Below are 12,566 nucleotides of genomic sequence, written 5' to 3'. Positions count from 1 at the left end.
TTAAATTAATAACTACTACTACTAACTAATTTAATTTTAAGTTTAATTAACTAACTAACGTAATTAAAATTAAATAAATAAATAATTAGTACGTATATATATATATATATATATATATATATATATATATATATATATATATTCTACATTTGCACAAGAAAAGGATGGTTTTGTGGAATTATTTAAAAATTTAGTCAGATATAGATCTGAAGATAATTTTATTGAACTATTAAATTATGTAAGATGTTTAAATTACTTATTAGAATGTTAAAACTTTTTGCAATCACTCATCATGCTTGAGGTTCTTACGTATTTATTTTGATGTCCAACAATATTACTTTCAGATTTGCATTTAGCTAAATTTTTAGATACTTCAACAAATCGTTTTTTTTTTTGTGAAAATATTGCACGTTAATATAGTTGCACTATGCAAATAAAAATAATATATATAAATAATAAAATTAATATTCAGATATAATAAAAGATAGATACAAAAATATAGTTATCATAAATATATAAGTCTAATAGTTTCTTCTATATACATATTATTATACATATTATTCTTTTCGCAACTAAAATCACGATCTATCAAGTTATCTGTTTATTCGTATGTCTAATTAACACTCGCTAATTATTCTTTATCTGCACACCTGTCCGGGTCCATATCGAAATACTGTCCGGTCCTTCTCATCAACTCTTGCCAGTGTCTTTCGCGCATAGCTTCGTTTTTCAGCTCGATGAAGAGCGGCACCGAGTTCTTGAAGTTCTTCATGTTGGTCTTCAATGCGTGGCCAATATCCATATTTTTAATGGTTTTCGGCAGCTGTCGAAACTCCCTTATAAAATGTTCCATACCCTCGATGAGTTGCTGCGGATTCAAGTTCACCCACAGAGTCTTCGCCCAGACTTCTCGCGCGCTTTTCTGTTCCTTGTAGAGATTATACAGCACTTCCATGCCCTCGTATTCTGTTTTGATCTTGAGGAGAGTTGAATAATCGGTAGACGGTAAGTTAAACAAGTTTTCTAACTTTATCAGATCCAGCCGCTTTTCTTCATATTTATTAATCAGCTTGCCATATTCCTATATAATAGAAGAAGAATAAAGAAATCTTTTAACTTCTTTTTAACTTCTTTGTTCTTATTAAAGATGTGATATTATTCAAAAAAATTTAGAAAAGTTAATCAAAACTCGAAATGTATTTTAGAAAAATATTTTTAGAGAGAAGAATATAATAATTGAGAATATATATAATTGTATTATTTATAAATAATTTTAACTTTTTAAATAAATATCTTTAATGTTTTTTTAGAAGAATGTTTTTAAAAAGATATAATCGTATTTTTAATTATCTCTTTTAAATTTTACATACACTCATTTTTTTTAGTCCTAATTCCAGGTCATCTCCGATACTTCCGGGACCAAATGTCTCAAAATTTTCAGCGAACTTTGTGATGTCAACCAAGAATTGCTGGATTTCTTCTTCAGTAAGCTCGGAAAATTTGTCACTCGTGCCTTCTAAAGTTGCAGCTCTGTAGAGCGCTTCAAGATACAACGATTCCCAATCTTGTTGCAATTCATACGCCATCGCTTCATCCGATGAGGAAAAAACGATCCCATGGGTGCGCATAGTTTGAAAGCACTCTTGATAGCAGAGAAATCGCACTTCGGCTTGTATCGCCATACTTTTCACATCGGTGATCGCATGCATGATTGATACAAAGCTATCCTTTTCCGAGACTACCAGCTCGATCTCGCCGCGAAAGGTATCGATTTGAGTTTTAAGTTGGCCCATAGCCAATATGGTATCAGACAGAAGATAATTCCCTAAAACCTGTTTCCATTCCTTTGCTTGTTGCTCGATGCCTGATAAAAGCGGTTTCAGGTTGAGCCTTTGGAAAAAAAGAAGAGTAAATTGGAATATAATAGAATTAAAAAATGAAAAGTTAATTCTTGGATATAATGAACTTTTATCATTATTCTTCTTGTTAACAACATTACATTTTATATTTACCGTATACTGTTTATGTCAAAATACGATGACATGTCTTCAAGTTCCTCCAGAATGCCTTCATAAAACGAGAACTTTTCATAGTATTGTATAACCGTAGGTTTTGTCGCTGCAAATTTTTCACAAGCCAGATTTTTATCAAATGACCACAAGTTGCTATATTTCTTCCATCTATATAGGTATCGCCAGCAATCAGCCGAAATTCTATACGCTGTGTCGTGAACCATTTTTACAAGTTCGTTAACTATCTGTAATTTTAAATCTTAAATCACATTGCGTAATGCTAATAAATTTTTTAAACATGTTTATTATTAATTATTAAATTATCGTAAAATTTAACATAATAATCGGTGAACTCTTTAGTGAAAAAAATTCTCATAAAATCTTATAATGTTTTCAGGAATTTATCATTTATTTATACTACTCAATAAAATAGAAAACACTTTTAAAATACTCAAAATTGTGCAATTTTTAGATCGTCGAAACTCTTGGTAAAAAATCATCACAGATAAAAAAATAAAAAACGTATTTTAAAGCTTAAAACTTTTTACATGTTTTAGCTATTTTTAAAAGATTTTTACAGTTTTGTATCTTTATAAAGATCATATTGTTATGTTCTTTAAAATTATATTAAATAATCTGTGCTTTGATAAAAATTTTCTTAAAAATTGTAATACTTTTTTTTGTATAAAAAAGAACAGAGTTTTATTTACAAAATTTTTTAAAAATTTTCTTACAATTTTCTTGATCGAATTACGCGACTTTAAAGCTAAATTTACATTTCTTATAGTCTTATAATATATAATGTTATATCAATAGAAATTCTGAAAAATTATGAACAATTATAAGAAAAATTTTTATCAGGGCTTTACTCAACTCGAATGCTCATCACGTCTTCGAAGAAGCTGAAAGTGACTAAATCCTGTGAATGCTCCTTTGTTTGCGGTTTGCACTGTAAGCAAGTTCCATTCATCCATCTGGAGAATTCTTTGAGTCTTTCGAGTAAATCTCGTACATCGTAGCAAATGGTACTAAAGATTTCGTTGGGCGATGGACGTAATATTACTTCGGATGTTATTAATAATACGTCTACTTGGAAGATTGGCTTAGTGCTATTCAACATTTTGTTCAGAACTTCCATGTTTCTGACCATACATCTAGAAAGTGGATCAAACGACGATTTTATAATATAAAAAATTTATTTTGTAATGTAATTATCATTTTTACTCTTAAAAGAGATATACATTATAAAGGCAGCAAAGATTTTCTTTTCATATTTTTTGTACAAGAGCTGCATAGCTGGACTTGTCCCAGTAGAAGTACCCAATACTAAACTTTCTAGTTTCACAAGCATCGGACTAATCGACTGATAAGCCTTTAACATCGACGATACCAATTCAGATCGTCGATTTTTTATTTCCATAAAATAACTCTATAAAGAGGAAATTAGATATATCTTATTCTTATTATCTTATTTAACAATAAGACAATTCCATTTTGTTAAATAATATTTACAATAAAAAAAGTTTACAATCAAATATACATTATTCATAAAAATTAACATTTTTCTAAATATCTTATAAACTGAATTTACATTTTCAGATACGTTATTTTAATGTTAATTGTAAAAAACTGTACTTACTCATAAAAAATTGTATTATTTAATACTAATTGTAAAAAATGTTGAATATCATTCATAAGCATAAAAGTTTGCAACAATATTGGAACGTTGCTGCAATATTACTGAAATGAACTGAGCGTGTGGGTAATTTAATAAAACCCGTAGATATTTCAAAAATATTATCGTAAAATGTTTAAATAACAAAATCATTGTTAAATTAACACAAATACAAAATATCTGTGTAATTCTCAATTATATTATGAAAAAAAATTTAAATAACCTTGCATGACAAGAGATCCTCTGATTCATTGACTTCCTTCTTCATGGAAAACAGATGGTACGATTGTAATTCAGATTCTATTCGATTATCAAGCTCTTTCTTTATCTGATTAACTTGCTCGACAATAGAGTTTAAGTTCTTCAGTATTTTGTAACAGGCGGCCGCATAATCCGAGATAGTTAAGGAGTTCCAATTGAACCGCGTCTCTCCAGGTTGAATGTTTTTCTCAACATCTTGTAGAATCTGCTTTAATAATTGTATGTCCGCTCTGTCCAGCATATCTAGGATGTTATTGTACTGATCGATCATTTTCGTGGTGACTTCGATATCCGCTCGTAGTCGATTCTTCTGAATACCAACGTCTCTGATAGTCGCAGGCAATTCGAAACCCAACTGCTCCATTAATTCTGCCTCTCTGATGATCTCGAATATCTCCCAATCGAAATTAATCTGAAAGCGTAGCTGACACTCTATCAAAATGGCGCCACTCATAAATTCTGGCCAAGTGATCTTCGCGCGAACGAAGTCGTGTTTATCGAAAAACACGGATGAAGCTTTACCGTCTTTCAAGGATCCTCTGGTATCGACTTTCACTTCCGGAAGTGCTTGCTCCATTCTAGAATCCATGGTACTTATGATCTCTGCGCTGGCCTTCGATATCACACCATCTATCTTCGGTAAGGAGCTATATGGAGATAAGATAGAACCCACATTCTTGACCTTCATTTTTTCTACATGAATCAGATTTTTCGTGGCTCGCTCTTCGTCCGGGAAGGTTAAAGTGGCTGGATACTCCCGTTCAACTCGTATTATCCTCAGCACGCTCTTTTTCAAGGTAGTAGTCACCATCAGCAGTGCCTTATCTAGCCATGCGTTAAATGTCACTCCTTCGAAATTCTTCAGCTGCTTCGCAAGATCGAAATACTGGCTGAACGCAAGCAGTTTCAGCTCACTGTGCTTCAGTTCGTGCACTTCCTGGAAAATCAAAACTGGCCTGCGTAATCTGTGGAACAATTGCTTCACCCAAAAGATCGCTCCCGCCATCGGCGGATGATACGTCAATAACGGCGGCTGCCATTTGCCACGATTATATATGCTCTCTACGACATTAATCTCTTTGCTAAACTGTTGCATAATAACATTAAATTTCCGGAACAACTGGTGTTGAATAGCGTCACGGGTCTTTATATTCTTGAACTTGAGCAACATCTCCAGTGAATTCTCGGCGCTGATCAACACCATGAAACACTCATCGATGTAGAATTTTGCCTGATCTTCCAAAAATATTACTTCTTCGTAAAACCACGCGTTCAACGCTTCCCAATTCTCCTTGTTGAATACATCGAAGATGTCAAAATCAACTTCTTCGATCGGTACTATTAGTGCGTCCACTCGTTTCACCACAGTGTCAATCTGCGCTGGATCATTTATGATAGATTTCAAATCGGGCCCAAAAATATTATAGAAGTCTTGCAGAACACTGGCGATCTTGTGAAGGTCGCTGCACACCTCAGCGATGTACTCAGTGTTCTGGAAGAGACGCTTCTGATCAAATTCCCAGCGAGCTCCTTTTCCTGACAGTTCGATGTCCAATCTGACCTTCAGGTACAATCGCTTCCATTGTTTCAGCATCACACTGGCCATACTCGTCTTTTCCAGAATTTCTTCCAGAGGCTTTTTAAATAGTCGAATGATCGCTAAATTCTGTTTGACATTTTCGCAGAGCTGCCACGATATCCGGTCCATTAATAGCATTATTTTTTCTTCATGGCAATAATAACTTGATAATATCCATAACATTCGCAATCCTTCCATCATCGAGGGGATGCACTCCGATATAGATTCAAACGAATCCGATTCGGTAATCAACTGCGATGTTAATAAATAATGGAACAGTATTATTAAAATATTTGCACAAATTCTATATTTTTTAATTAGTTTAGAATTGACTTTGCTTTAGCAAAAATAGATTTAGCGCATTTTATTACTGTTTTAATATTTAGAAAAATTCATTTAGGGAATTCAAAAATTTTATCAATAAATCTTTGAATTTCCAAATAGCATAAAACATTCTATGAAAATTCTTATAAAATATAAATATTCTCAATTTTGAAATATTTCAATAAAATATTTTATAAATATACTGAATATTTTATTTAAAAATTTGTATTTATAATAAAAAAACATTCGTAGAATGTCCTCAAAATTTTGTGAAGTTAAATAATGAATTGCGCGCGCATATGCAATATATTAAATCCTTTAATAATAAAAGACGTGCTCAGAATGAACCTGAATATATCTAGAATATATTTTGAATAACCTGAAATATGTGTGGGATATGTTTAGGTTTAAATTAAATAATTCTTAAAATCTTTACCTTAAAATATCTTAACAGCGTTTGAATAAACTTATTGTTGTTCCTAACTTCAACATAATGCTTCCAGAGTTCGGTCTGAAAGTTGTGAAAGCTGGAGGCGATCGGCGAAACTGCTTGTTCCAGAAGAGCAAGGATTCTCTTAACGAAGGGCATTTTTAACTGTTCAACCAACATCGTTAATCCAGTTTCGAAGGTCTGCCAATATTGATGTACCGCTATTGGTCCCTTTCCCTGAAGTACCTTGCTCTCGTATGACTCCATTATCTAAACGATAATAAAATAAAATGTTTTAATACGTGCTATTAGTAAGATTTAACTTTTATTATTTACAGACAAATTATTTTAATTATCACACATGGATATATCAATGTAATAAAAAACGGTAGATAAATTAGACAAAAAGTATACAAAAAAGAAATACGAAAGAGATACTAAATTATTTGCCTTCTGGATATGTTTCTCCCATGACATAACTATTTCTTCCATTTGCTCAACAATATCCTTATTCTTCACTAACATATCATCTGTTATCGCAGGATCGTTTAGCTCTGAAATCTTCGGCATCGTCAGCAAGATATCGCCTTCGATATGTTCCAACGTCCTATGTTACCAAAATAAAAATCACGAAGCTATCAATATAAAAGGAGAAAATCTAGTAATAAAAAAATCTATATTGATATAAAATAGAGCTAACCATTGCGTTTTCTCAATTAAATTCTCAAGATAATCTAAAATGTCTCTTTTGAGCTGTTCGGTCACTGGCTGTTTCTTTATTTCCTTCGAATCTGATTTGCTGAACTCCGAAATGGACTGTTCAGATTTTTCATCGAGTCCTTTCAAATTTGACTTTTGCTTCCTACTCTTTAAAACTTCGTCCTGCAACGTTGCCATAGAGATTGTGGTGTTCTCTTCGTCATCTGCCTTTCTGTTTGTGTCCCGACGGGATATTATATTTGACGCTGTCACGAAATTGGATGGTCTTCTCAACATTGATTTCTTTAATCAAGGACAAAAATCTTGAAATCATTTACCATTAATAGCGTTTTAATTTTCATTATTGATCTGAATTAATATGTGATATGCAAAAGAAAAAAGAAGCAACTTTATTTGTATAGAAGAAATTAAAAATATTATAGAAGATATTGTGCTAAATTACAGTTAAGGATTCTTTATTATTTTAAAATAAATAATATTTTATGTAAGGTAATTGAATTATCCTTTTATGATCTACCTAAATTTTGTGATTTTTTTCTAATTTTTTTGCTGAATCCAAAATATTAAAATATTAAAAGAAATGTAAGACGTTTTTAATATTTATATAGGTGCAGTGAAAATTTTAAGAAAAAATAATCAAGTTTCCACTTTATTTGATATTGTCTACGTAATTAATAACATTTTTAACAAACAGTTAATAACATATTTAATAACATAGTTAATAACATATTTCTGATTTTCTAGCTGACTCTTAAACTTTGATTATAAACTTTAGATCCTCCTTCATAGAGATTACTATCCTGATAATAAAATAAATTCGATATTTTCAGGTTACATATTTAAACTTAGAGATATCAAAAACTTCTAAAACCGAGTATCACGATAATCAAATTACTTTTTTGAAATTTGAATTTAAGAATTCTGAGATCAGAATAGAATTCAATGACCCCAAAAATCTTTAAAAAGCATGATCTTCCAATAGAAAGATCCGGTTTTCAAGGGTTAAAACTCTTGCTAGCATAAATATTACTTTCTTGACACTTACCATTTCTATATCTATGTTCTTCCGTTTTCCATCGTCTACATATTTTGTTTGCTCATGAATATCCGGCGCTCTGAATTGATTTTCCACCAATGGTTTAAATACCTAGCGTTTTTTAAATATATTATTTAATTATTTTGACTTACCTTAAATATTTTAACATATTGCAATATATTTTTCCTAAAATTATGACATTGAAATACAACAAATTTTTGTAATATTATGTAAGTACTAAAGCATCTTCTTCTTTTCATATCATGTACTTTATCTCTCCATATAATGAAATATTAAAATGGAATAATAAAATGCTTTTCCATGTACTGTGACGTGACGTTTTTCGTTGACACGTTGGAGCTGTAATAGACACATGGCCAGAATTTTGTATTCATTATGATCGTTTTTCTAATGTACAACTGAGGCAAATATATATGTTTGTTCTTCTTATTATTAATTCATGTGTGATTCTTACAGTCTTCTCTCTTTCGTCTTTCGACTTTTCTCTGCCAATTTCGTGGTTGAGCAGATGAATTTCGTCCGTTTCGCAATAGAGAATAATTGCTGAAATTGAATAAAATACGGAAGAGTGGCACGCTCACTCGTGGCACCTAATTAGAATTCCAAAGAATGTTGCGATAAGATGTTGAGATAAATGACAACTGATAATTTGAGAATCGAGGTAATATTGCGAGCTGCCGAATAAAAGTTAGACGAAAACACGACGAAGTATCGTCACTCGCGAGTATGATCACAGTACATGGAAGCTATTTTCAAATTGCTATATCTTGAAAATGAAACACTATACCAAAATAAAATAAAAATGCTTACGTTGACTAGTATTCTATTCAAAGAGGACAAGAATTTCCTGTCAAGCGAGCCGACCACCACATAATTTGTGATCTCATTAAGACACTCTTCATAAGTATCGAAGAAAGGTATACTTTCGTCGCTGGTGCGCATAAAATAGAAGAACGTGATGTCCTCCAGGTCGGTTCTACTATCATCTATTTGGCCGCATATCATGTGAAGCATTGGTACCTGACGGACTTTCTCTATCATTTTCTGTAATTGTCACGAAATTCGATCGGTTACTCAATACCGATACCAATATGCTTAATTGCGGTTTAAATCAAATACTACATTGTCTCCTAAAAAAACTAGATAAAAGAAGAAAGAAATAATTAGTTAAAAAAATTAGTTAAAAGATTAATTACCGATAGTGAAAAAAAAAGCTAAAGTTCACAATCGCTCGTTATCTTTCTTTTCTTAGCAAAAATTTGATTATAATAGCATTTAACGATACTAATATTAGCGCATCATTATTATTATGACGATTAATTTAATTTGTGATATTATTATTTCAGCTTCAGTTTATAACAGTATATAACTAAAAGAAGTATTTAAAATTTACATATGGATATTAATAGACACCAAGATTTATTTTTGATCATATTATCCCATCTTTACTAATTAGTTTGATTTTTTGATCATGATACAGAATTAATTATTTAAAACAATATCATTTAATAATAAATGATATTAATGTGTAAACATGGTAATTTGTTATTTAGAGAATTACCTTAGTTAAAATGTATTTAGCTTCTTCTCCAGGCGGTGGTGTACTAACAGAAGTGTCTAAAGAAATTAATTAATTACTATATGCTATTATATAAAGTATTTAAAGCATTGTATAAGTTATTATCTGAAAGTATGAATTAAATAAAAAATATGCTTACATAAAAGTTGTATGAACAAATTATAAGGCATAAATAATAAATAATAAAATCAATTTTTGGAAAAATAGATTTTTTATAGCCACATAAAGATTATTTTTTAATTGTGTGATTTCTTTCATATAATATGATTTTTCTAACTATTCTGCATATAAAAATATTAAGATAGAGATATCAAAAAATATATTGAGATATACAAAATTTATAAAAAATTTTTATTTTAAAATTGAAAGTATAACGAAAAGAAGTAAACATTTTTTAATAAAAATTAAGTAAGCAATACATTATTGCTTATTGTAGTGTTATTATTATTATATAAAGAAATAATATTATGGAAAGGATAGGCTACTAAAATTAAGTAAAATCGTTTCCAAATAACTTTGGTAATCGGACAACATTCAAATCACGTACTAATTCTCGTCTGATCACTGAAGTCAAGCAATGTTGAGTATGAATTCTTAGATGAGGGTGATCGCTTGGGAATACCGTGTGATATTGCCCTTCAATTTTTTATTTTTTATTTTTTATTTTTTGCTCAGTTGAAAGGAGATTGTATGACAAGGTACTCTATTAAGAATTATATATGGGTGACAGTTGATTTTTTAAAATAACTCTAATACTTTATATGCAAAATAATTAGAAGAATCATATTATGTAAAGAAATCATATAATTTCATTTTTTAAAAATGATTATTATTTTTATATAATCACGGTAAATCAACTTTTTTTTTTAATTGATTTTATCATTATTTATGGCCCCATCAGGTCATACAACTTTTATCTGAATGTATTTTTGATTTAATGCATACTTTAACAATAGCTTGTAACACTTTAAATGCTTAATCTTGTATATATTCAAAACCAATAAAATCCAATGGAACCAGAATCAATGGAACTGACCAATAGAAACGCTTTTTAAATCTCCCTTTTTTCTAAGATCGTCATTCTGCTTTCTATCTTCCTCTTCTTCCTCTTCGCTGGATTCTGGTATACTGGATATATGCGTGCTAGTGCTCATTGTCGTACTAGCAACTGAATTGATATCCGTTTTGTTGACTTTAGCTTTACCTCTCTTGCCCTTCTTTCTTCTATCTCTTTTCTTGCGTTTCTCCTCTTTTCCTAATATTAAAAATGTTATATGCAAGATTATTACTTTTTATTTAATTGTAAGAAGTTTATAAAATATATCGTGAAAAATATACCTATTAATTTTAAAATTATTTATATCTTAAAAATTTTATACTTTTATATAAAATTACTTTGTATTTTAAAATTTATGTAAAAATAAAAAAAGTGAGATAAAAATTGTTTATTTCTAAACAAGAAAAAACAATACAATAAGATATTTCGTGCTTTCATTATGCGAGTTGTACAAGATGCATTTATGCATAAAACAATTTATAATTTTTATATAAAATTCGCTTACTTATTATTAAGCACAATAACACAAATCACTTTATTGCTTATTAATTTGTTGCTAAGTGTTTATAGTATTATTTACGTTAATGTAATATTTAAATTTGTTTAGCTAAGAAATATAATATGCAAAGTATGATTTTTCATATATGTGCAATTTTAGAATTATGAAATCTATTGTCAAAAGAACATTTGATAATTTCGAAATTTTCCCTCTCTTTACAAAATATATTTTATCTTACTTTCCTCCCATACTGAAACCTCTTCTTGAAATACTTCACTAACATAAGTTTTATAGAAAAAAATCAACTTCTTTTCTAGATCTGTCACTTCGTACAAGTCTAACATGAGAAAGTTGAGCAGCTTGTCCTCAAAATATCGATTGTTTGCCTAAACATAGATATTAAACATAAATATTAATTTTAATTAATTTTGAATCAAGAAAGATTACACAGTGATTTAAGTAATTACGTTAATTAGTTTGTGGAAAAGATATTCCTGATCCATCAGCCCAAGAAATTTTAAAACTCGATCGCAAATCCATTTTATTCTGTTTTTTTGTAAAACAACACTATTTAATAAATTCAAGAACTAATCCAAATTTCACACAATAATATAGATAATATTATTTTATTTATAGATAATTCAAAGATTGTATTAATTATACATACCGATAATCCATGTACAAAATAGACAATCTATCACGATCTTTGCCCCTTAAACTTTCTTGTTCATCTTCTTCCTTCTCTTCATCTTTCTCATAAATATTTTCCTCCATATCCATATGTATATATTATCGAAAAATGCTATTTCAAATCTTCTACATTTATTAATATAAATTTTTATTCGATTAATTTTTTTGAATCGATTAATTCTTTAGAAATAATCAGAATTATATCAGAATGCTTAATAACCTTTTATTCCTTATTCAGGAATAATAATATTATACTTCACACTTTATTACTTCCATGTTTTATTCAAACAATATTTTATTTCATTTCTCTAAAACTTAAAAATTATCACGGTTTTATTTACAATTGCTGATTGGAAAAATCGTTACTGTAAACAATTGTTCTTCAGTTCTCCACTAGATTGAATTGTCTTTGAAGAATGAAGAATACTGCAAATGCTGCACAGTCAGAAGTGAGAAACTTTACCATCGTCGTTGCCATAGTGAATAAACGCTCTTTCGATGTAGAAATATGTACAGCGTAAAGGAGTTATTGATTATATATTACACAATGAAATTTGTATCATAGTGGAAATGACAAGGGACGTTTTCCAACAAAGGTTCAGTGCAACACACAGTGAATTATTCTTGTTGATAAATAACAAGGATATAATATCCACTGTGTTACTAGCCATGTTCCGGTATGC

General features: G+C 29.8%; 1 protein-coding gene across 1 annotated transcript in view; it reads right to left on the bottom strand.

The window, feature by feature from the left end:
• Nucleotides 1–11,967, bottom strand: part of LOC105621438 (dynein heavy chain 10, axonemal) — a 32,993-nt gene extending 21,026 nt beyond the window's left edge. The window contains exons 1-17 of the mRNA XM_012202907.1: nt 11,861–11,967; nt 11,661–11,739; nt 11,432–11,579; nt 10,674–10,892; nt 9,620–9,675; nt 8,869–9,102; nt 8,047–8,148; nt 6,982–7,283; nt 6,732–6,888; nt 6,288–6,551; nt 4,631–5,779; nt 3,911–4,549; nt 3,254–3,441; nt 2,887–3,166; nt 2,013–2,257; nt 1,371–1,890; nt 651–1,081 (exon numbers count right to left, since the gene is read on the bottom strand). Coding sequence (XP_012058297.1) covers nt 651–1,081; nt 1,371–1,890; nt 2,013–2,257; nt 2,887–3,166; nt 3,254–3,441; nt 3,911–4,549; nt 4,631–5,779; nt 6,288–6,551; nt 6,732–6,888; nt 6,982–7,283; nt 8,047–8,148; nt 8,869–9,102; nt 9,620–9,675; nt 10,674–10,892; nt 11,432–11,579; nt 11,661–11,739; nt 11,861–11,967 — 5,120 coding nt within the window. The remainder of the gene's footprint in view (nt 1–650; nt 1,082–1,370; nt 1,891–2,012; nt 2,258–2,886; nt 3,167–3,253; nt 3,442–3,910; nt 4,550–4,630; nt 5,780–6,287; nt 6,552–6,731; nt 6,889–6,981; nt 7,284–8,046; nt 8,149–8,868; nt 9,103–9,619; nt 9,676–10,673; nt 10,893–11,431; nt 11,580–11,660; nt 11,740–11,860) is intronic.
• Nucleotides 11,968–12,566: the final 599 nt, after the last annotated feature.

This window comes from Atta cephalotes, assembly GCF_000143395.1.
Source record: "Atta cephalotes unplaced genomic scaffold scaffold00033, whole genome shotgun sequence".
NCBI classification, from domain to species: Eukaryota; Metazoa; Arthropoda; class Insecta; order Hymenoptera; family Formicidae; genus Atta; species Atta cephalotes.
This window is presented reverse-complemented; position numbering and strand designations above follow the sequence as displayed.